The sequence below is a fragment of the Carlito syrichta genome, unplaced genomic scaffold (genome assembly GCF_000164805.1).
Source record: "Carlito syrichta isolate Samal-C Ts95f unplaced genomic scaffold, Tarsius_syrichta-2.0.1 Scaffold311628, whole genome shotgun sequence".
Classification (NCBI taxonomy): domain Eukaryota; kingdom Metazoa; phylum Chordata; class Mammalia; order Primates; family Tarsiidae; genus Carlito; species Carlito syrichta.
In genome coordinates this window covers 1,179,692-1,202,789 of record NW_007255724.1, presented here as the reverse complement: position 1 = coordinate 1,202,789, position 23,098 = coordinate 1,179,692, and the positions used below count along the sequence as shown (strand labels likewise).

The window sequence follows — 23,098 nt, the reverse complement described above, 5'->3', positions numbered from 1 at the left end:
AAAAAAAAAAAAAAAAAAAAGATACGCTCAAGAAATCGTTTATGAGAGCAAATGTAATAGCTCAGTTGAGAAGTTGATATTTATATTACATTTGACAAAACTCTCAAGAATTTTTTTTCCTAGATGTAAAACCCACATGTCTTCAATCTTGTAAAACAAAAAATTGTTAGATGCATTAATTTTCCTTCAGGAACTCCAAAAACTGAAAAAGTTTCTTTAAAATGCTTTACCTTAGAAAATAAAATTGCTACCCACAAAATTGTCACCCTCATGTACTGTTAATGATTTGCTTTTTTATTTTCTAAGGCAATTTTCATTCTTATGAAAGGTTTCTCACCATTTGGTCCAGCTATTCTACATCTAGGTATTTCTCCTCAAGACATCATTGGGAAAGTATGCAAAGACACATGGATAGAGGTATTTGTTTCAAAATTTGAATATTAAAAAAATAAAATCAACCCAAAACCTCCAGTGCTACAGGCCTGGGAAAACAATGTCTACTACCTATAGAGTGATGTGCAGTGCCATCAGTAAAGACAATGACAAATATTGAGTAATGTGAAAAAAATGTTCATAACATACATTAAAGTAAATAATAATAATAAGGTTTGATTCTATTTTGGTAAAATATACAAATATATGAAAGAGAAAGCTTAAGAAAAGAAAGAGTAATTTTGGTAGGGGTAGGAGGTGAAGAATGAGTGAACAAAAGCAAAAAGGATTAAATCTACAGAAATAAACACTACAAAGTGCACAGTGTTAATATTTGGTGAGTTTACTTGTGAGATTTTTGAGTGTGTATGCATGTGTGCATAAATGTTTTTACAAGTACAAAGACAGACTCATTTGATTATATTCTTGAGCAACTATTTTCAAAGCACATATATATACACATATTTGTGTGTTTACATTAAATTTCATGGCTTAACAAGTAGAATGATTGAAAATTTTTGAAGATTAGAACATATATGCTGTTTTTCCTTTTGCTTTAACTAAACTATTCAATCAGAAATATAAGATACTATAAATATTTTGAAAAACTGAATGTGTCCATCAGAAATAACAGGTAGAAGTGTTCCAGATAATATATATCTGCAATTGCTCAAAATCTCAGCTAGAATAATCAATATGAGTGCAGATATTTCCAGTCATTTTAGCAGATGTAAACCAACCATGTTTCCAAAGCTTTTTTTTTAGAACATTGTGTTAAATTACAGCAAAGCAAACTCATATTAGGAAAATAGCTATAAAATAATTTTAGGTTGTATGTTTCTAGGAATTCCCAAGATCCCTGTGTGCATACATCGATTTCAATTCCACGTCCCATACAGATACACTAACCTTCAGAAGGATAATCCTGAAGAACTCTAATTCCCTTGGTCTTTAAATAAGTTCTTCATACACAATTCCTTACCAACCCAGAAAATTTACTAATCCAAAGAGAATTTAAAAGAAACATCTATACCTCACTCTTAGTTACCCAGAATAGTCTCTTAGCCTGGACATAACATTGGTTAAATACTTTGGTTAACCAAGACTTTCTCTATATATGAAAATGAAGATAATCTTTTAAAAATTTAAACAGCCTAGCAGGGAAACATCAAAATAATGATTCTGATACTTACCTTATTGCATATGTAGAGGCTGTAATCATGAGGAATAGTACCACTACCATGCAGACTCCTGTCAGACCAGGAACTATAAAAATGTATAAAAGTACCTTTTAACTTAAATCATACTGATAAAAAAAGTACAAAAAATTATTACTTTAAAATCCAAAGTACTATGCTATTCTGTGGGAAGCCTAATTCACATTAGGTATCTCCATATATGTTCTCTTCAATCAAGCCTTTTTATTTATTTTATTTTTTTAATTGACAAATAATAATTGTATATATTATGGGGCACATAATGTTTTTTCCACACATATAATACATAAGTCATCAAATCAGAGCAACTAGCATATCCATCATTTTAAATACTTATCATTTATTTGTGTTGGGAATATTCCCTCACTGCTCTTTTTGTCATTAAATCTCTTGTGGAACAGAAAGGTTATCATGGACAGTGTGAGCCATCAACAGAAGAAGACACACTAGGTACCATGCAAGAGCAAGACAGATGTGCATCATTAGAGTTAGAATCATTGGAAAATAACATTTGAAATCTCAGTACAGGAAAAACAAGTTTCACTTGTAAAGGGCCACAATTTAAAAAAAGAAATAAATATTTGATATAAGAAAATTCCTGTAATTATTTGCAGTATATACAACACCCAATTTTATAAAATGCAAACTACATTCAAAATAAAAATCTATTATAAAAAAAAGAAAAAAATAAGAAAGAATTCAATTCTTTGGATTCTAGCACTTGAGTACTCTCCTCTTCACTTCCCACAGTACACAGATTCGGAAGCCTAGCAAAACGTGTCCTTCCCCTAATCCAAATCATTTTTTCTCTACACTTCCTTCCTAGGATACTTCCTTTCTCATAGTCTTTTCTATTTCCTATATGTGAGTGCTTACTTCTCAGAGGTAAGAGAAGAGTAAGGTAACTCATCTAGTTCACTCTAAAGACCTAATAGCTCAAAAATATACTATTTTAAAAGCATAGCATGCCTACACAATGACCCAGTCATCACACTCCCAAGTATTTACCCTAAAGAAACAGAAAAATCCACAGGAGACTTGTTCAAGAATGTTCACAGCTGCTATATTTTTAATAATAAAAGGCTGCAAATGACTCCGATCTTTATTAACAGATAAATGGATAAATAATTGAGTTACTAGCTATACCTGGAAAGTTAATCAGCAATAAAAAACCAAGAAGTGTTGATATATAAGCAAAAATATAGAAGAATCACAAAATTATTAGACTGAGTAAAAGAAGCCAGGCCACCCTAGCCCTCCAAAAAAGTATAATTCCCTGATTCTTTTTATATAATGTTCTAGAAAACTAGCATTGCTCTTCAGTGATATAGAACAGATCATCTGCCAGGAAAGGCAGAGAGCAGGATGTATTACAGAGGAGTACAAAAATCTTTTATGGTAACGGAAATACTTATTTATCTTGATTTTTATAATGTTTCCATATGTGTATACATATGTCAAAACCAACCAAATCGCCTACTTTACATATGTATAATTAGTGTACTTCAATTATAATTCAGTAAACTTGAGGAAGAAAAGAGAAGATCTGTCTGAGTTCAAGCAACTTAAAAAAAAAAAAAAAAAAAACTTTATTTGACCAAATGAACAACTAAATGATAGAATCCCAGATGGCTACAGAGTATGAAGTCTGGTCAGAGGCCTCTCCAGTATTTTACTGGGCCTTTATTAATGTTCTACTTTGTCTACATACAGATTTCCTATGTGGTTCTGAACATGCCAAGATTAGTCATGGAATGTCTGCAAATTACTTCATTGGGAGAACACCCGAAAAAACTGAGTATGTTTAGAATAGAGTCACAAATTCCAAAGTATATTATCTGAAAATTAATTTCTTGCGATATTAATTTATATTACTCAAAAATGCCATAGCCATTCCTTGAAGAAGTCACAGAGCACATTAATGTATTAAAGTCTCTGAGAAGTAGTAAAGAAATCTGTTTAAACTTAAATATTTTCTCAAACTTACCTTACCAGAGAAGCCCTTTTAGAACAGAAAATGGAAAACACTGGAACGACTTAAAGAAGGGACATAGTTGACTTCAGTCATTTGAAAACGAAGTTGAAGGCCCAGGCAACCCAGCCCATAGTATATATGGTCTGGGATTATGTTCCTGTTACTGTACCTTGGGCAAAATTTCAGTCTCACTGAATTTCATCTATAAACTAAGGAGAATAAATTCAATGATTTTTAATGTTCCTTCAGATTCATGAAGTTATCTATTTTATCTAAAGAGTTTTATTCTTTCTTATCTCCCCAAAGTAAAAAAGACCAAAATTTATAACTTATAAACTAATAGATTTCAGAACAATTAGAAGAGTAGTTTACAATTAGCAATGAAAAAGATATATAGTACAATTAGAGTACTCAAAAAGAGTGGGATGGGACACTACCTTAAGAGGTCACAGGTTCCTGTCACCGAACGCAAATAAACTAGCTGGCTAACTTGTTTTCTGGGATGTTATAGAAAAAAATCTATGCATCAAAGAGTTAAACAAATTACTTTTATTCATCCCATGAACTGTTTGTAAAGCAAAAGAAAAACCCCAGGTCAGTGGAGGAGACAGGTTAAGCAGGCAATTGCAACACAGGGCATTAAGTGACATTAGAGAGCTAAGCATAATGCTTCTGGGGCACATTGAAGGATATCTTAACCTAGACTTGGTTGATAACTCAGCTGAGTCAAGGTAGTCCCCATTACTACACATTCCAAGAGTCAGAAAATACAGGTTAATACATCATTGGGCTAGTCCAATCTTACTGGGCAAAATTACTTCCCAAGTGAAGGGTACTGATTTTTCCTGTGAACTTTTTGAGCCCTTCAAGTAATGAAGCCCAATTTATACTGATTTCCTTAGAACAATACGTGCTTATATGTTTATTCTTATTGCTTTTGATTTATGCATATTATTTCACTACTGAATAGCTTTTAAAATAAATAATCACAAGCCAGACATGGTGGCTCACATCTGCAAACCCAGAACTTTGGGAGGCCCAAGGCAAGAGGATTGCCTGAACCCAGGTTTCAAGACTAGCCTAGGCAACTTGGCAAGACCTCGTCTCTACAGTAAATAAATAAATAAATTAGCCGGGTGTGGTGGAGTAAGCCTGTGGTTCCAGCTACTTGGAGGGCTGAGGCAGAAGGATCACCTGAGCCCAGTAGGTCAAGGCTGTGAGTGGGCCACTGCATTCCAGCCTGGGCGACAGAGTGAGACTCTGACTCAAATAAATAAATAAATACACTGCCATTTGTAGATGAACCTGACAGAGCATTTTCATCTACACCCAGATGTGGTTAGAAATATACCATCATCTGTTCATTATTTTTTCTAAATTAATTGGAAATATAATTGCATTTGTTTATAACTTTTTTTAAAATTAAAATTAGATATTGTGCATTTTATTCTCACCATATAAAGTACTACCAAATTTGGAGATATATATTCACTGTATTCAACATTTTATTTTATGAATTCCTTAAATGAAATGTTTTTAACATGCCTTATGTAGCAAATCTTGCTATCACATTTTATGTCACTTGTACTGCCAAAGCCAAAGGCTTTATTTTCTACAATACAATCCTAATTGTTCAGTACTAGTTCATATTGACATTTTTTTAAAAAAAATCACAGAGATAGATTACTCTGTAACGTTAAACAAACCAAAATCCCAGAAATATGTTAACTAATGAAAATGTTCTTAGCCGGGCTCAGTGGCTCAGCCTGTAACCCCCGCCCCTTGGGGAGGCTGAAGTGAGCGGATTGCCTGAGCCTACGGTTCAAGACCCGCCTGGGCAGGCAAGACCTCATCTCTACAATAAGTCAAAAACAAAAATTAGCCGGGCGTGGTAGCGCGCACCTGTAGTTCCAGCTACTTGGAAGGCTGAGGCGGAAGGAGCGCTGGAGCCCAACAGGTGGAAGCTGCGGTGGCCTGGAGCGACCACTGCACTCCAGTCTGGACGACAGAGTGAGACTCCAACTCAAAAAAAAAAAAAAAAGAAAAGAAAAAGAAAAGAAAATGTTCTTTATCATTAGAACACCTAAAAATAAGCATGCTTTCCTTCATCAGGAACTTAATTTTCCCTGGGTGCTGTGCCTAAGAACGTTCAAAGACAGCTGTGGAATAGTTTTAGTCAGTATTAGTAAAACAAAAGTAAACTAAGTCATTAAACAGTATCTCTCAATTCACCACCATCCTTGGACTCTACTTTCCTTTACCACCTGCTACTATAAGCAGGATCGCACAGATGCCCTTGGTGCTCCAGACTCACACGTGGGGAGCCCTGTGTCTGAGCCCAGTTCCATGTTGATGATCTGGGAAGGGATGACCCCTGCTGGTCAGGACAGTATTTCTTTCATGAAATTATGTGAGACTGAGCTACCAGGAATAGTGGTCACTTGCTGATTTGGGGTAACTCAAATTATTTACATTGGCAAAAGCCTTACAAAAACTGTTTGCCAAGGCCCTGCATACCCTAGGGGCAGCTCCTTTTTTTTTCCCGAGTCGGAGTATCACTCATTCACCCAGGCCGGAGTGCAGTGGCATGCTCACAGCCACCCCAGCGTCGACTCGTTGGGCTCCAGCAATCCTTCCACCTCAGCCTTCTAAGTAGCCAGAACTACAGGTGCATGGTACCGCACCCGGCTCATTTTTTTTTTTTTTTAAATTGTAGAGACGAAGTCTCGCCAAGTTGCCTGGTCTGGAATCATAGGCTCAGACGATCCACTCGCCTCGGGGTCCCAAAGTGCTGGGATTATAGACCGAGCCACCGAGTCTGGCAGAGCTCTTCTTGACTCAAGAGAAATTTACTTACAAGTGGAAAAGATAGCAAATGTATGAAAATAAACTACTCTACAACACGATATTTTTACAGTCTTCTCTAGGTATCCATGAGGGATTGGTTCTAGGATCTTTTCTAGATACCAAATCCAAGGATGTTCAAGCCCGTATAACAAAATAGTGTAGTTCTTGCATATACTTTAAATCATCCCCAAATTACCTATATAGCTAATACAATCCAAATGTTATGTAAATAATTGTTACACTGAATTGCTTTTTCATTTGTATTATTTTTTATTGTTGTATGTTATTTTTATTGTTTTTTGAAATTTTTTTGATCCATGGTTGCCACAGATCCAGAATTCATGGATGCAGAAGGCCAACTGTACTATGTAGCCTTAGGAATTCAGACCCAGAAAAAGATCAGCTCCGCCTACTGGAATTAGGGAGGAATTTGCACATGATGGGGCATGTCAGTTGTCATTTCAAGGATGAGCAGCCATGAACCAGGTGAACAAAAGAAAGTAAGTGATTTCAGACAAAAGATAGAGAGTACTGAAAAGGTATGATCGAGCGTGTGATGAGATTTTCAGTAGGGGTAGAATCGCAGCTCCCAGGATAGCTGGAATGTTAGCAAAACACATGACCACGTCTCTCCCAGAGACTTCCTAAGATGGAGCCAGGAATTTCATGTTAAACATCTTCTCTACTTAATCCAACACCACTCATGAAGAAAGAACACAGGATTGTGGGGTTGCATGCTAGGTAAAGAGATCACTTGCTTATTATATAAAGTATTAATTATAACAAGTGTATTAATGTAATATCTTAGTCACATAACAAATATTTTTATATCTTTGTAAGCTAAACTTTTTACAGCATTTTAAATGTCCCAAGGCTTTAATTAAACTTTGTGCCACAGAAAATAATATTTTTAAAAGTTCTTGTTTATTCCTCCTAAATGAATTCATACAAACCAAATAATACATTGATTCACACATAAGGTTTTGTTTTTCTTCTTTTTCCCCTTCTAATTGTCATCTGATTATTGAGTTTTAAATAAAAACATGTTTTCAACAAGCAAAGTTGTAAGCAAACTAAATTGCGTTCCTAAAGAGAAAACTGTGAAATAGTTTATAAGTGGCGAATATCATAAATCTACAGGCAGAAACAAAATATATTTTATAAATCTAAATATGTAGTTGTGGCACAGAGGGAGAAAGCACCAGAATTATTTCTATTTTTCATCATAAAATTGATTCAAAATAAAAGCAAGGCATTTGACAGAATATTGTACCTCAGACCCCTGTGCAATTCTGATCCTTAATAGAGTACTTTGGCCAAGCATTTATGACAGATACATCATCTCAACTACCCAATCATCCCTGTCCCTAAAATATGTGCCAAAAGTCTCCAAAATGCAGCTTTCTCCTTTCATCGTTGTAAATGTAAGTTTGTGAAAAAGAAGAATTTTAGTAAGAATTGTCTAACATCAGGGGAACATTATGAGATATTCAAATGTGCTTTAACAAATTAATAGTCTAGACTGAGATTTCATGGACAATAAACTTAAGAAGGAAAAATCAATTACAAATTAAATAGGAAACACATTTCAAAAAATAACTCATTTTAATGACTGTTTCTCTCTGTTTTTATAGGTTTTAAAATTACAAAAAAATCCTACCAAATTACTGAATTATAAGAACTACATTGATACCTAGAGTGATTGGTGTGTCTTTCTGACACCTTGAGGGCAGAAGCCCATTACACATGTATTATCTCCCACCAGTACTTGCTATAGCGGCAGGGCACAAAACAGGCCTTCAATAGTTCCAACTGGAAGAACATATGACAGGGAATTGTGTTTGCTTACTTCCACTCTCCATTTTTTCAAGCCCCAACTATGTGCCCGCCTTGTCCCTCTGTTCTCATTGCAACCTTAACCCAGAACGCCTACTATTTGTTCTTATATGCAAATTTTCCTTATGTTATATTTTAACATGTACCTAATTGCTTAGCAATTTGTCAAAGCTTACTTCCAAAGATGTTTCTGAATCTAAAGGGCTCAGAAAAGCAACTTACCAGTAGTGAAGAGAAGTTTTCTAGGATCCTGAAAAAAAAAGAAAAATATATTGTCTGAAAAACAAAACACTGATGATGCATAACTCTACAAGGAGCATGCAGGGTATACAAGCCATAAATTTGGCATGTAAGATACTGTTCTCCCAATGGAAGAGAGACTCATTTAAGTTTCATAACATTTTCACAATGTTAGAGGAGATTTTAACAAGAAATATCCAATTCAAAGAAGTGTATCCATCTCAGAAAGGCAAAACACTGGATGACTCAGAAGCCAAAGTTTTCATTTTGATGGCTACTTACAAACTAGTGGCAGTGATTTTAAGCCCACTCTTTCACCATTTTCAAACTCAATATCTTCAGCCATAATATGAGGATAATACTACATACTCTTGTCTACCACAACTGACAAACTGTTTCTACAAGATGTCAAGATGGTAAGAATAAAAACCAATAAAATATGTAGGGGTTTTGCACACTGTAAACTCAGTACAAAGATAACTAATTGAGAAATTACAATATTTCAAATATAGTAAAAAGTATGAGGATATTCAAATAAAGATAGGTTTTTGCTACTTGGAAATATGAAACATTAATATTGTTATAGTACTATTTCCTTTCAATTGAATCTGTCATGCTGTAATGGACTATAGTCAATGTACATTCTATTTTCTGGAAAACTTAAATCAATACCCACTTGTGAGGGATTTTCTCATCCCCATGGTGCTTAATATTGCACGAGCTTTGAATTATTTTCCTTATGTCTTTATTGAATCTGGAGTCGGGTCATACTATACACTAAGTAGGAAACCATTTATATGGTATAATTTCAAGGACTTTGAATATGAACCACTTGTCCAGGAATAGCTCCTCACCTCATGTGAGTCAATTCATTTATATTCCTGGTATTTGAACCATAGCTAAAGGATGATCTAGAGAAACCCAATATATAAACAACTAGTAAAAATATAACATGGGCTGAACAAAGTAGTAATACTAGAAATGTGAATAAATAACTATGGACACCCAGAAGATAGAACAATCAATATTGCCAGGAAAAGATGATGGAACATGAGAGTGAGAGAGAGTTTCACAGATGGCAAGATGAGGCAGATTCGCTAGGCTATCAAGAATGCGCAGCAGTCACAAGTTGGAGGACGAGTCATTCTAGGCAGAGTGAAAGCATAGAGCAAGAAGATAGGGTGAATGGCACAGAACCATCATTTTCTTTCTTTTTTTCTTTTTTTTTTTTTGAGTTGGAGTCTCACTCTGTCACCCAGACTGGAGCACAGTGGCTGCTCCCGGCCACAGCAGCCTCAACTTGCTGGCCTCCGGCAATCCTTCCGCCTCAGCCTTCCAAGTAGCTGGAACTACAGATGCGCACTATCACGCCCAGCTAATTTTTTGATTTATTATAAAGATGAGGTCTCGCCAAGTTGCCCAGGCGGTCTCGAACCGGTGGGCTCAGGCAATCCACTCACCTCAGCTTCCCAAAGCACGGGATTACAAGCTGAGCCACCAAGCCCGGCTAGAATGATCATTTTCAAAGGCAATTCACAGACTAATACATCTGATTATTATATGTGAAGTGTGACAATTATGTCCGTGAACTTATCCCAGAAAAAGTGCTACATCCCTCACTGCTGAATATCACTATGGTCACCTTCAAAGTACTCCCCTTGGGAAGTTATGCACCAATGCCAGCACCTAGACCACCAGACAAAGCAATTTTGGAACTCTTTTTTCTGGAATGGCCATCAGAGCTGCTGTCGTTATTTGTTTAGGTATGTCAATTAGGCTCATGATCTTGCTACTGTGTGCTTACGTGGGCAGTACTATACAAATAACTGTATTGGAACACCCTCCCTACTCACCTAATCTGGCTTCTAATGACTTTTTTCTTTACCCGAAGATAAAGGAAATATTGAAAGGAAGACATTTGATGACATTCAGGACAACAAGACAGCTCTGATGGCCATTCCGAAAAGAGTTCCAAAATTGCTTTGATGGGTGGACTAGGCACTGGTGTTGGTACATAGTTTCCCAAAGGGAGGACTTCAAAGGTGACCATTGTGATATTCAGCAATGAGGTATATAGCAATTTTTCTAGGATGAGTTCACGAACTTAATTGTTGGTCCTCATATACCATATATATTATTCATATATAATATATAAATATATGTATATACACTTTTATTCTCATTGGCATCTAGCATATTGCCTGTAACTACTAGTTGGTAAATACATATTTATTAAGGAAGAGACTAGTCCATGCCTGTAATCCCAGCCCTTTGGGAGGCCAAGGTGGGAGTATTGCTTAGCTCAGGAGTTTGAGACCAGCATAGGCAAAATAGCGAGACCTCATCCCTACAAAAAAAAAAAAAAAAATCATGTAATTAGCTGGACGTGGTGGCACATGTCTGTAGTCTCAGCTACTTCAGAGGATAAGGTGGAGGGATTGTCTGAGCCCAGAAGTCAAGGCTATGGTGAGCAGTGATTGTGCCACTGCATTCCAGCTTGGATGACAGAGTGAGACTCTGACTCAAAAAATAAAACAATAAAAATAAGGAAGAGAGGAAGAACAAAAAAAAGACACAAAGGAATAAAGGAAGAAGAAAATAAAGTCAGAGGTAGACCTGAGTGGCAACCATGTGAAAAAATATCAGCAGTTGCTTTCTTTAAAGTAAAGAAAAAACTACAACTTAAAACAATGAGTTGGCATTTTCATTCAACAGATTGGTAAAAAAAAGACCAAACAAAACCAAGAACAGAGGTGAGGTGTCTAAATAGGCATTATGATATTGGTAGAAGTGTGTAAACTGAAGAAGTCTTTCTATAAGGCAGCTTGGCACTGTCCATCAAAACTAAAAATGTGCATACCTTTTAAACTGAAATTTTGCATCTATGAATCTGTTAGCAGAAGTATACAGAGGACTAATTTTCTTGGAGTGTGGTTCATAACTAAACTTGTTAACAATCAAAATGCCTGTAAATGAGGAAAAGACTGAAAATAAATGATGGCATATTTATGTGCAGAGAAGGAAATAGATCAATATAATCAGATACAGTAAGGCACGATATGTATATTTATGGAAACGTAAATTGTAGAGAAATGTGTATTAAAATACCACTCCAAATATTTTAGAAGAAAACAAAATAATAAATCGTGGCTTGTTTTAGAGGGGAAACTTTTACTTCTAACTTCATTTACTTGAGATTTTTTAAATATTTTACGTTGAACATGTATCCCTTTTGAAAGAAAATAAATTAAGTACTGAAAATACTAACATGATTAAAAATATTATAACTTAAGCAAAAGTATATTTCATTAAATATACAATCAGAGAAAATCATTAGATATTAAAATATATGAATTAAAAAATACACATATATAAGGATTCTAAAAAAAGAAGGAAAAGGGAAGCAAAGAAAACTGTATAGCAGGAGCAGGAAACAAGCAGCAGATCCTGAGTGATCTAAGCTGGGCAGGAGGAATGAGGACTTATGGGATGGGATGGAAGTCAGGGAGAAGTGGGGACTGGGTCCCAAACCATTACATGGGAAACTGGATTTTTCAGGGGTTCTCAATGATAAGTGCACTCTACAAACCTGGTGAGTTTTTAAAAACCATCAGTGCTTAAGTCCCAAGCCAGACCAATTAAATCATATTGGTGTTTTAAAAAATACTAGTTAAGGCAAGGATTAATCAAAGGTTGTTTTGTGATTTGTTTCTGTTTGTGGTTACTTTTTTTCTATGTTTGGGAGGAAGGACAAGCACATGATCACAGCATTATTCACCTCTAGTGGCATGTCGAGGAGAAAATGGAGTGGGGAAGATGGGAAACAATCTTATTAAATCACTACTAAACTTGATCAGCAGAATGAGAGGGGGCATTCTGATTAAATGGAACAGAGAAGCTTGGTTTGATGCAGCCTTGGCAGTAAGAAGCAAAGGTAGCCTGAGAGCAGCATGACAGTACCAGCAACAAAGGTGAGGAGGTGGTTCATTAGACTCTGGGTCAGCACCTTCCACACATCATTACATTTCATGGGCAGCTTTGCATGGAGAAAAGCACACCTACATTGGATACTGCCTGCTATAGAAGTCAGCTCAAGGACACCTGTTTCAAGGACTTTTTTATATCAAAGAATCATAAAAACTAATATCTTCAGTCAAATAAATTAATTTATCCAGGATTCACAAAGAATCAATCTACTTTTCTGTCCTTTTTCCCCAAGAATAGTCTGTAAGTTATTAAAGTATTTTTACCCTGTATTGGCACTGTCGACACTCTCACTGAATGATAGACATTAGACACAAGCTGTCAGGAGTCAGAAGGTAGGCCTGAGTGGCAACCATCTGAACATTGCATTATATAAGAAGTAACATGCTCTATAAACTCCCGTTTTCAGCAGGAGACTATGAAATAGTAATTATCTATATTTTCTATTGAAAATGAATAAAACTTAACCTGACAACTGCATTTTAAAAGCACTCAGAGGAGCAGCAAGGTAGAAATTTTCTGTGAAAATCATAGACCCTCATTAGTTATTTCACGACAAATAAAAGGAAAATGGGAAGACAGAGACCACCCACCTCATCTCGGTATCTTGCTGCATTCAATTCAACAAAATCCTCACTATAATTCACTGAGAAGTTGAGGGCATTCACCAGGTGGGCAGCCACATGCACACCTACGGAATCACATCAGGCACAAATCAGTGGGGTTTTCACATATGATCTACAGCAAGGATTCAATTCCTCTCTCAAGCAAATAGGGGATCAAACTTTGACAGTCATATGAGCAATGAAATACAGTAAGTCTTCTACATACAAACCTTCAGGTTGTGAACTTTCAAGGATGTGAATGTGCATTCACATGTCCAATCACGTATGTTAGTTCATGTGTCTGGCATACATTGTCATGTATGTGCATCCTCTACTAGTGGTCATGCTTTTGTGTACTTTACTGTATAGTACTGTATAGAGTAGAGTAATACATTATCTTTATTTCAAGCCCAGGATGTCTGGAAGCAAGTATAAAAGCAGTAGTGATGTAGCTGGGACTGCTAAGAAGCTCCAAACAATAATGATGGAAACAAAAGGGAAAATAATTGAGAGAGTGGAGTGAGGCAAATACATGGCAGACATCACCCATCCTTATAATGTGAATCATTCAACCATCGGCACAATTATAAAGAACAAGGACAAGATCATAGAACATGTGAAGTCTGCTGCGCCAATAGTGTCAACAGCAATATCAAAGAAGCATGGAAAAGTGATGGAGAAGGAGAAACTTCACAGTGTATGGATGCAGGATCAGCATTGGCATCAAGTCCCATTCATTTTAATACTGATTCGAGAGAAAGCTGAAAGTCTTTATGAAGACTTGAAGAAGAAACACAGTGAAGAATCAGAGGGCTCATCTTTTAATGCCAGTCATGACTAGTTTCATAGGTTCAAGGCTAGAGCCAACCTTCACAATGTAAAACTAAGTGGCAAGGTACCGAGTACAGATATAGGCTACCTAAGCTAACTTTGTTGGACTTATAAACAAATTGGATTACAAATGTACTCTCGGGACAGAACTTGTTTGTATGTAGGGGACTTTAATGCAGAACTGCATTAAATTGAAAAGTGAAGTTATAAAGATTCAGAAAACTTAACTATAAAGAATTTACCAAATTTTCAAAGACTGAGATGAAATAGCTCTAGTAAATCAGGAATAGAATAAAAAATGCGGCCAGGTGCAGTGGCTCATGTCTGTAATCCCAGCACTTTGGGAGACTAAGACAGGAGCATGGCTTGAGCCCAGGAGTTTGAGACTAGCCTGGGCAACGTAACAAAACTACGTCTCTACAAAACATCAAAACATTAGCCGGGCATGGTGGCACACTCCTGTAGAGTCTGAAAGACTAACTCATTTTGGTATAGCCAGGGGGAAAGACTATCTTGAGGGGTTGAGTAAATAAGGAGCAAGTGCCTGTGCACTGACCCATCATACCTCTCCTTGCCCAATCTTTTCTTGTAGGCAAAACAAGGTGTGAATTAACAGCACCTTTTAATGTATTGAAAAGAACAACAGGTAACTTCCTGAAAAACTTGTGGTCTTGGCCACATTGCTTCCTTCCAGAGCAAGTTTACTTCTCTGTAAAATGATAGTGACAAGTTGGGTGTGTTGGCTCATGCCTATAATTCCAGTACTTTAAGAGACTAAGGATCGCTTGAATCCAGCCTAGGTAACAACATTGTGAGACTTTGTCTCTATAAGAAATTAGCGGGCATGCTGAGCCCAGGAGACTGAGGCTGCAGAGAGCCATGACTGTGCCACTGCACTCCAGCCTGAGGGACAGAGTGAGACCTTGACTCAAATATATGTATAAGTGATATGAAATTGTTTAGTAAACCATTAAAGTTTACAACAACATATGGAGTACAGTGACTAAAAAAAAAAAAAAAAAGACATGGTTTGAAATCTAAAACTCTATAATCCCCCAAAGCCCAAAACATGAGATGTGGAGATGCCAAGAATTCCAAATTACTCACAAAGACTAATGAAAGTAGTTGAAGACTAGAATGCTAAAAATTAGATAAAGAACATAAAATCCTTCAGGTGATCAAATTAAAGGTGAGAAAAAAATAGAATGTACTATAAAGTTACAAAGTTACAGTAACCAAGACAAGAGTGATATTAGCAAAAGAAAAAAAAATATTAATGGAACAGAATAGAGAGCCAAGAAATAGACTCACAGAAATACAGTCAATTGATCTTTGACACAGGAGCAAAAGCAATAATGGAGGAAAAAAATAGTTGTTTTTAACACATGGTGCTGAAACAAGGGAATATTCACATACAAAAAGAAACTAGACATAGACTTTATACCCTTCACAAAAATTAAATCAAAATGAATCACAAACCTAAAATGTGAAATACAAAACTATAAAACTCCTAAAAGAAAATACAAGAAAAAACCTAGATGACCTTCAGTTTGACAATGATTTTTTAGATACAATACCAAAGGCATGATTCCTGAAAAAAAAAAATTGATAAACTGGACTTCATTGAAGTTAAAACTGTTCTGCCCTGCAAAAGACATTGTCAAGAGACTGAAAAGACAAGACAGCCAGGTGCGGTGGCTCAAGTCTGCACTTTGGGAGGCCGAGGTGAGGGGATTGCCTGAGCCCATGGGTTCGAGAACAGCCTGGGCAACTTGGTGAGACCTCATCTCTACAATAGATCAAAAAAATAGCCAGGCGTGATAGTACGTGCCTGTAGTTCCAACTACTTGGAAGGTTGAGGTGGAAGGATCACCTGAACCCAGTGGGTCAATGCTGGGTTGGCTGTGAATATGCCACTGCAATCCAGTCTGGGCGACGAAGTGAGACTCCAACTCAAAAAAAAAAAGAAAAAAAAAAGAACTGAGAAAAAAAAATTGCAAATGACATATCTGATAAAACTTTGTTATCAAAACTATACAAAGAAGTCTTAAAACTCAACAATCAAAAACCAAATAACCCAATTAAAAAAGACCTTAAGAGCTTACCAAAGAAGATATACAGAAGCATATAAAAAGATGCTCCACATTATTATAATACTATAAGAAAGGGATTGGTAGTAGCATGACACGGGGGGTGGTGTAGGGTGCACACTTCATCAATAAGAGTACCTGATCACAAACCAGGCGAAGTGGGGACAAGACTCAGGCCCAACTTTTACCTGAACAATGACCATTTGTATACCTAATCCTGAATTGTACCCCACATACTATCAGGGGAATGCACATTAAAATGACAATAAGATACCACTGCACACCTATTAGAATGGCCAAAATACAGAACACTGATGCCAAATGCTGGTGAGGACCTGGAGCAACAGGAACTCTCATTCATTTCTGCTGGGGATGCAAAAAACAATATAGTCACTTTGGAAAAAAGTTTGGTAGTTTCTTAAAAACTACACATACTCTTACCATGTGATCCAGCAATCACACTCCTTGATATTTACCCAAAGGAGGTGAAAATTTATGTCCACACAAAAACATGCACGTGATGTTTACAGCAGTTTTACTTACAGTTGCAAAAACTTGTAAGTAACCAAGATGTCCTCTAGTGGGTGACTAGATAAATCAACTGTGGTACAGTCAGACAATGTAATATTATTTAGCACTACAAAGAAATAATCTATTAAGCCATGAAAAGACATGGAGAAAACTTAAATTCATATCACTAAGTGAATGAAGCCAATCTGAAAAGGTTACCTATTGTATTATTCTAACTATATGACATTTTGGAAAAGGCAGAGAACTTTGGAGACAGTTAAAAATTAGTGGTTGTCAGGGGTTTGTGGGATGGAAGAATAAACAGACAGAGACCAGGGATATTTAGGGCAGTGAAACTACTCTGTATGATACAATAATAGTCAGCATATGTCATTACACACTTGCTCAAACTCATAGAATGAACAACATCAAAAGTGAACCCTAAGTAAAGTATAGGTGACAGTGATGTGTCAATAATATATGTTCATCACTTGTAAAACATTGTACCATTCTGGTGGGGGGGTACTGATAATGGAAAAGACTGTGCATGTAGGAGAGTGAAGGGCAATGAAAAATCTCTGTACTTTTCTTTCAACCTAAATCTGCTTTTAGAAAATAAGGTCTCAAAAAAAAATATTTGTAAAGAGAAAAAAAATGGATGAAAAGCTAAAATGGGTTAACTAACAAGCATGAACAGGGTTCTAAAGAAGTTGAAGAGTGTCTAGGTGTGACTCAACTATAGTATAGGTATAAAACATTATTTAAGCAAAACTATCTGTGTCATACAGCTTCCTCAGTAACAAAATCTATAGCTCAAAAAAGCCTTTTCTTTTAAATTAAAAGCTAATATGTTAACTACATATTTTATGGCTCAAAAATACAAAGTTATCCTTAAAAGAACTGCTATTCTTTCCGAGTTCCCCTGGAGAATTAAAAGCCATAGGTAACAGCTATATAAAATATATCATTAAGGGATATATTTACCTTCTTTAAAAGACCTTGTTTAAAAGATACACTATTTTCTGTAATCCCCCTAGACAGCCCTGTCTAACAAAAGAAAATCTCAAGTTGGTCACAGAAAATCTCAAGTTGGTCAAGTTGGTCAAGTTGGTCAAGAAAATCTCAAGTTGGTCACAGCAGATGATATATAGAACAATAAAATTATACATTTTTCCATTCAAAAAATGTGTAATTCTAACAAAATATTTAACATCTTTTGGCCTTCTCACCTGAGAAAATACAAATAGTAACACCACAGGTTATATGGAATGTTCTGCTTTTATCCAACAGTCTTCTGGTTCTCCTGCTTGTAACCTAAATGAAAATCATTAATGTCGTTAAAATGATGCAACAAATGAGTGTATGTACAAGTGTTTCATTATAGCATTATTCATTAATATCAACATTTTAGAAACATGGTAAAAGCCTATCAATTAAAAACTGGTGAGATGAATTATGAGACATCTAGTTAATGAAACATTCAAATCATTAAAAATCAGGTGAGAAGGCTATATATTATTAACATGGAAAATGTGCTATATTGTTAGGTTGAAAATGGTTACAAAATATAAATTACACTGTGATCCCATACTGTTCAACATTAGTGGCATTAATGTTAATATACCTGCAGGCAAGTACTCCAAATTGTCATCAGTGGTGTTCTGACCGAATAAGATTAGGAAAAACTTTGTGTGATTATTTTGCATATTTCTGAAATGTTTGCATTTTAAACTATATATGATTTGATTTTATAGTTAAAAAAATAAGAGTACCTTTAAATGAGGCAATCTCTTCTAGAGTTATAAATGCCTGCTTGATCTTATCTCAAAATAACGTGTCAAGAACCTTTGATTCACTGTTTCACACTGGGGACAATTCTTTAAGAATTATTAAATACTGAGAACTCAGGTGGGAACTTTTCATTGCCTGCCACTTATCGTCTCTTTCTTCACACCAAGTCAATGGCCAGGACAGGGATCAAAACCTAGCATTTTACAATGGTAGGCAACCTGGAGAAAGAGTTATTTCTACAAAGTACTGCCTTCAAAGTAAAGAGATTCTAAATATAAGTATATAAAAAGCTTGAGAAGTTTTACTAGAGTAAATCTGCACACATAAAATTCATAGAACATCAGTGACCTCAAGTTAACAACTCCTTTCATCCTTTCAAAATATCAACATCTCTCCAGCAGTGCTTTACTAGCTTAGTGAAGAATACACACACACACACACACACACACACACACACACACAAGAATAACCAAAAGCAAAACAGAATTTCAGTTGAGTTTTAACAGAATGACTAAGTGGTTTTATGTTTTGTTACATCCTTCATTTTACACTAAACATCACACATGTCATCACTATTTAATCAAGACATCTTTTTCAAGCTTATTATGCAACTCAAAATGGGTATGCTTTTTAAAGCAGAAATGTTACCGACACCAGCAATCATTCTGTAAATTGCTCAAAGGCTACAGTTTGCTCATCTGAATTTAGCTAAGCAAAACCATAGAATCTCAGTGAGGCATGGTTTAGTGGGAAGAGCTCGGAACCAGGATTAATCTTAGCTCTGCCACTCACTAGTCTCATGATTTTAATCAAGTTACTTAAACTCTCCAAGCCTCGGGTTTCTCATGTGTAAAATGGAACCAACAATAATGATTGCAGAATTATTTGTAAGGATTTGCAATCATGTATGTGAAGTGCTGAGCACTGTGACAGAAACCAGTTAATAATGATGCTATTATTCCCTCCCCTTACGCAGTGTTGCAGAGTAGCTCACTGATCATCTTAGCAGGCGACATGACTCTCACCGGTATCTTTGAGGAAATCAACAGTCAGACAGTCAGAAGTTGACAGTCAGACCATGAAAAACAAATAGAACTAACATGTAATTGTGACACTTGATTTTTATGCTGGGATCTATAACCAGGATTTTTTTTCCTTACCTTCTGGGATCCTCGAAGGTAAGCCAGGAGTGTTCGGCACATGGGTAAAAGGATAAGGCTGCAGTTGAGGTTAAGAACAGACGCAGAGGCTCTGCTTAGACACAATCCTAGCTGAACAAATAAGGCAAGGTCAGCACACAGTCAAGGACAAAAGTAAAGTCATGGTCTGGACTCAGACACTGGTCTCACCCTGCTGTTCCTTTAAGAATCATGTCAAACAAACTCTCAAGAGTCTAGAATAACTTTCACCTATCCACTCACTAAAATCACCTAAGAAAAACTGGTTTATTTCTGCTCTGTGCTGCCATAAAACTTAGTACTTCTTTCATTCTTGCTAGTGTTGCAATCACCAGATAAAATTTTTTCAGCGCAAGGTCAATTACTTATTCTGCCTTCACCTCACAGTTTTGGGTGTTAGGAGCCCTTCAGAGTCTTAGCAGATTCTGCACCTCCTCGCAGTACTGGACCCTCTGTTCACTGACAAGGCTACAGAGTTTTAAATGAGCCTTTTCCATTTGTGTTCTCTCTCTCTCTGAAACACTTGAGCACTGCACAACCAGTCTTACACACCACAGCCTTCCCTCTCCTCCTCCCAACCCCGTGTTCTTCTTATCAATAACTTTACTTATCTTGTAGCACCACTTGTGCTCATCTTTAAACATGACTCCTCGAGAGCCCATCTTTGCCCAACACTAGGAAAAACCCCATGGTATAAACACTCTCATTGCTTTCTGTACTTTCTTCCTTATGTCTTCTAACACTCTTTCCAATCTTTTTTTAAGTTTTATTTTACTTTTAATTGACAAATTAAAAAATGTATATATGTACAAGGTACAATGTGACATTTCAACATATGTATGCATTGTGGAATAAGCGAGTCGGGCTAGTTAACATATTCATCACCTCAAATACTTCTCATTTCATTATGATGAGAACATTTAAAATACACTCTTTTAGCTGCCTTGAAATACACAGTACACGATTATTAACTATAGTTAACATGTTGTACAGTCAATCTCCTGACCAATTTCTGCTGCTTAACTGAAATGTTGTGCCCTCTGAGCAACATCTCTCCTTCCTGTCTACCTCCCACTTCCACCCCTGGTAAACACCATTCTACTCTCTACTGTGAGTTCAACTGTCTTAGATTCCGAATGTAAGTGAGATCATCTGATATTTGTCTTTCTGTGACTTCTATGCCTGGCTTATTTCACTTAGTATAGTGTTCTCTAGTTTCATTCATGTTATTAAAAATGACCAATCTCTTTTTTTTTTTAAAGCAAGATTTAGTGAGAGGACAGTAGGAGGGGACCCAAAGGGGTTGCCCACAAATGACTAATCTTAAATAGGATGGAGCCTTGGAAAACTGAAATTTGTATGTTTGAGTATGTCTTGGGAGAAGGATACATCAGTTTTTTTGAGGGCATTTTAACTTGGTGATAGCTAATTTACAGAATTATCTTCATATTAAAACAAATGAGACTGAATGTAAGATGGCAGCCAAGCCAGTCAGACTATGTGAGTTCCCTTGTGAGTGAGTGAGTGAATGGATGGAAAATTGTGTATGCATGCTGGTGAGCGAGTGCGCGTGTGAGTGGCTGACTGAGTGAGGGCTTGGGAGCTGGGGGCCATGGTTCTCCTGGTACAGTGGCTGGTGCCACAATTGCTGGGCTTGGACTCTAGCGATTCCCAGGACACAGAAGCCAAGTGCCTTTTTCTTTTTCTCTCTCTTTTTTTAATCAATAAATCCTCCCTGGGAAGAAAATGCTGGGATCGACCGTCTAAGTGGGGGCTAATGAGTAGGTGGCCAGGCCCCAGATGCAACAGCTGGTACTGCAGCCTCTCTATTTCGTCCTGGCTCTACCAAGGTCACTGAAGCCAAGCACCATTGTTTTTTGTTAAACAGGCAGAAGTTTTCCTGTGAAAAACTGGTGGGGAGAAATGATCGCCCCAGGCTCTCCCTCTCCATTGCAATAGGAGAGAGACTGCCAGCTCCTGGCTTTGACTCACCACTTCAGTGCCTGGCAGGGCACTGGCAGCAGGGGTTGAGGAGGGGAGTCCAGAGGCAAGGTCCCAAGGAAGAGGATAAGAGAGGCAAGCCACCGCCACCTTGAAGGCAGGGCAGGAAAGTGCTCCAACTAGCTCACCACGGAGCAACAGACCCAATCTCTGTGACTGGTGGATCAAGTACTCAGGGGTTGATTGTGGCCCAGAGGGAATATTCTGAGAACAAAAACTTCAGAGGGACCTGATGAGTGCTGAGTTCCAGGTGCCCCACCCCCTATCCTGATCCAGATGCGGGACAAAGGATGTGGCCAGAAAAGAAAGAGGAAGAACTCCAAAGAGATCAGTGGTGAGTCTGGTGCTGACCCAAACCCCCTCCTCCCCAGCAATGCTCTGAACATCAGACCCACATAGCTGGGCCACGACTGAGAGGGGCAAACCCAGGAGGAGCCCGGACATCAGTCACAATAGCAGAACTCCCTTCCAGGATAGGCTTGGCTGGGGCAGACCCCACGAGAGTACATTACCTGGGAAAGAGACAATCCCATACCTCCCACTAGAGGAGATCTCCCTGACCATATGAGAGTGGGAGGGGAGGACTGCAGCCCTGCCCACCTCCACTGCCCCTCTTCTTTCCCTACTGCAGACACTGAGAAGAGAGTGAAAGAGGTGGCACTGCAGAACTGATTAGAGGAACAATTACAGAGCTTGCCACAAGAGGGCAGGTGTTCTTTTTTTTCAATTTTTTTTTAATTTTTAAAAATGTTTTGACTGTTAGTTCATCTATTTTAAAATACTTTTCCTTTGTGCATGAATGTGTATGTGAGGTTTTGATCTGCATCCCTCCCCCCCCAATTTTTTTTTCTTTTCTTTACTTTCTTCTTGTATTTGTTGCTTTCTATTTATGTGTATATGTGAATGATTGAGTGTTCATCTTTCAATTTTGTCACTGTTGGTGGTTTTTGCTCTTTTGTTCTACTGGGTTTTTTATTTTAATTTTTTATAGTTTCAGATGTGAACCTAAATTCCTTTTTTTTTTTCCTCTCTCCAGTTCTTCTGTTTTTCTTCTCTATTCACTTTGTGCTAGGTGTGTGTGTGTGTTTAGCTTTCTTGGTTTTTTATTGTTTGTTTTGTTTCACTTTGTAGTAATTTCAGTTTGTTTGGGAGTGTATGTGTGTATTCAATTGCTTCTGCATTGGTTTCTGCTTTGCATCATCATATAGAGTGATGGTGGGGAGTGGGTCTCAGAAAACACATACCACAATAGATGAACACTGCAATTTGCAAGCAGTTTCTGAATCTTAGCACCCCATCCCCTACTTTTTTTAAATTTGAAAAACTACAAGAGACAGCAAACTTCCAATCCCCTGTCCTATTTCAAAATAGAACAAATCCAGAGCACAGATGAGGGAAGAATAGAGGACTGAGCAAACATCAGAAGGGGAAGACTGTCTCACTGACACTAAATAAAAGAACTAAAGAGAAAAACAAGAGATCTGTCACAAATGAGGAAAAACCAAAGGAAGACCTCAGGCAATTTCAAGTGCACCAAGACAAAACTCCTGAAAAATCAGAC

At 37.0% G+C, this 23,098-nt stretch overlaps 1 protein-coding gene across 1 annotated transcript in view; it reads right to left on the bottom strand.

Moving 5' to 3' along the window:
• Window positions 1-1,621: 1,621 nt before the first annotated feature.
• Window positions 1,622-23,098, bottom strand: part of LOC103271410 (NADPH oxidase 4) — a 66,039-nt gene continuing 44,562 nt past the window's right edge. Inside the window, exons 3-7 of the mRNA XM_008068887.1 lie at window positions 19,519-19,629; window positions 17,797-17,881; window positions 13,125-13,222; window positions 8,530-8,557; window positions 1,622-1,698 (exon numbers count right to left, since the gene is read on the bottom strand). Coding sequence (XP_008067078.1) covers window positions 1,622-1,698; window positions 8,530-8,557; window positions 13,125-13,222; window positions 17,797-17,881; window positions 19,519-19,629 — 399 coding nt within the window. The remainder of the gene's footprint in view (window positions 1,699-8,529; window positions 8,558-13,124; window positions 13,223-17,796; window positions 17,882-19,518; window positions 19,630-23,098) is intronic.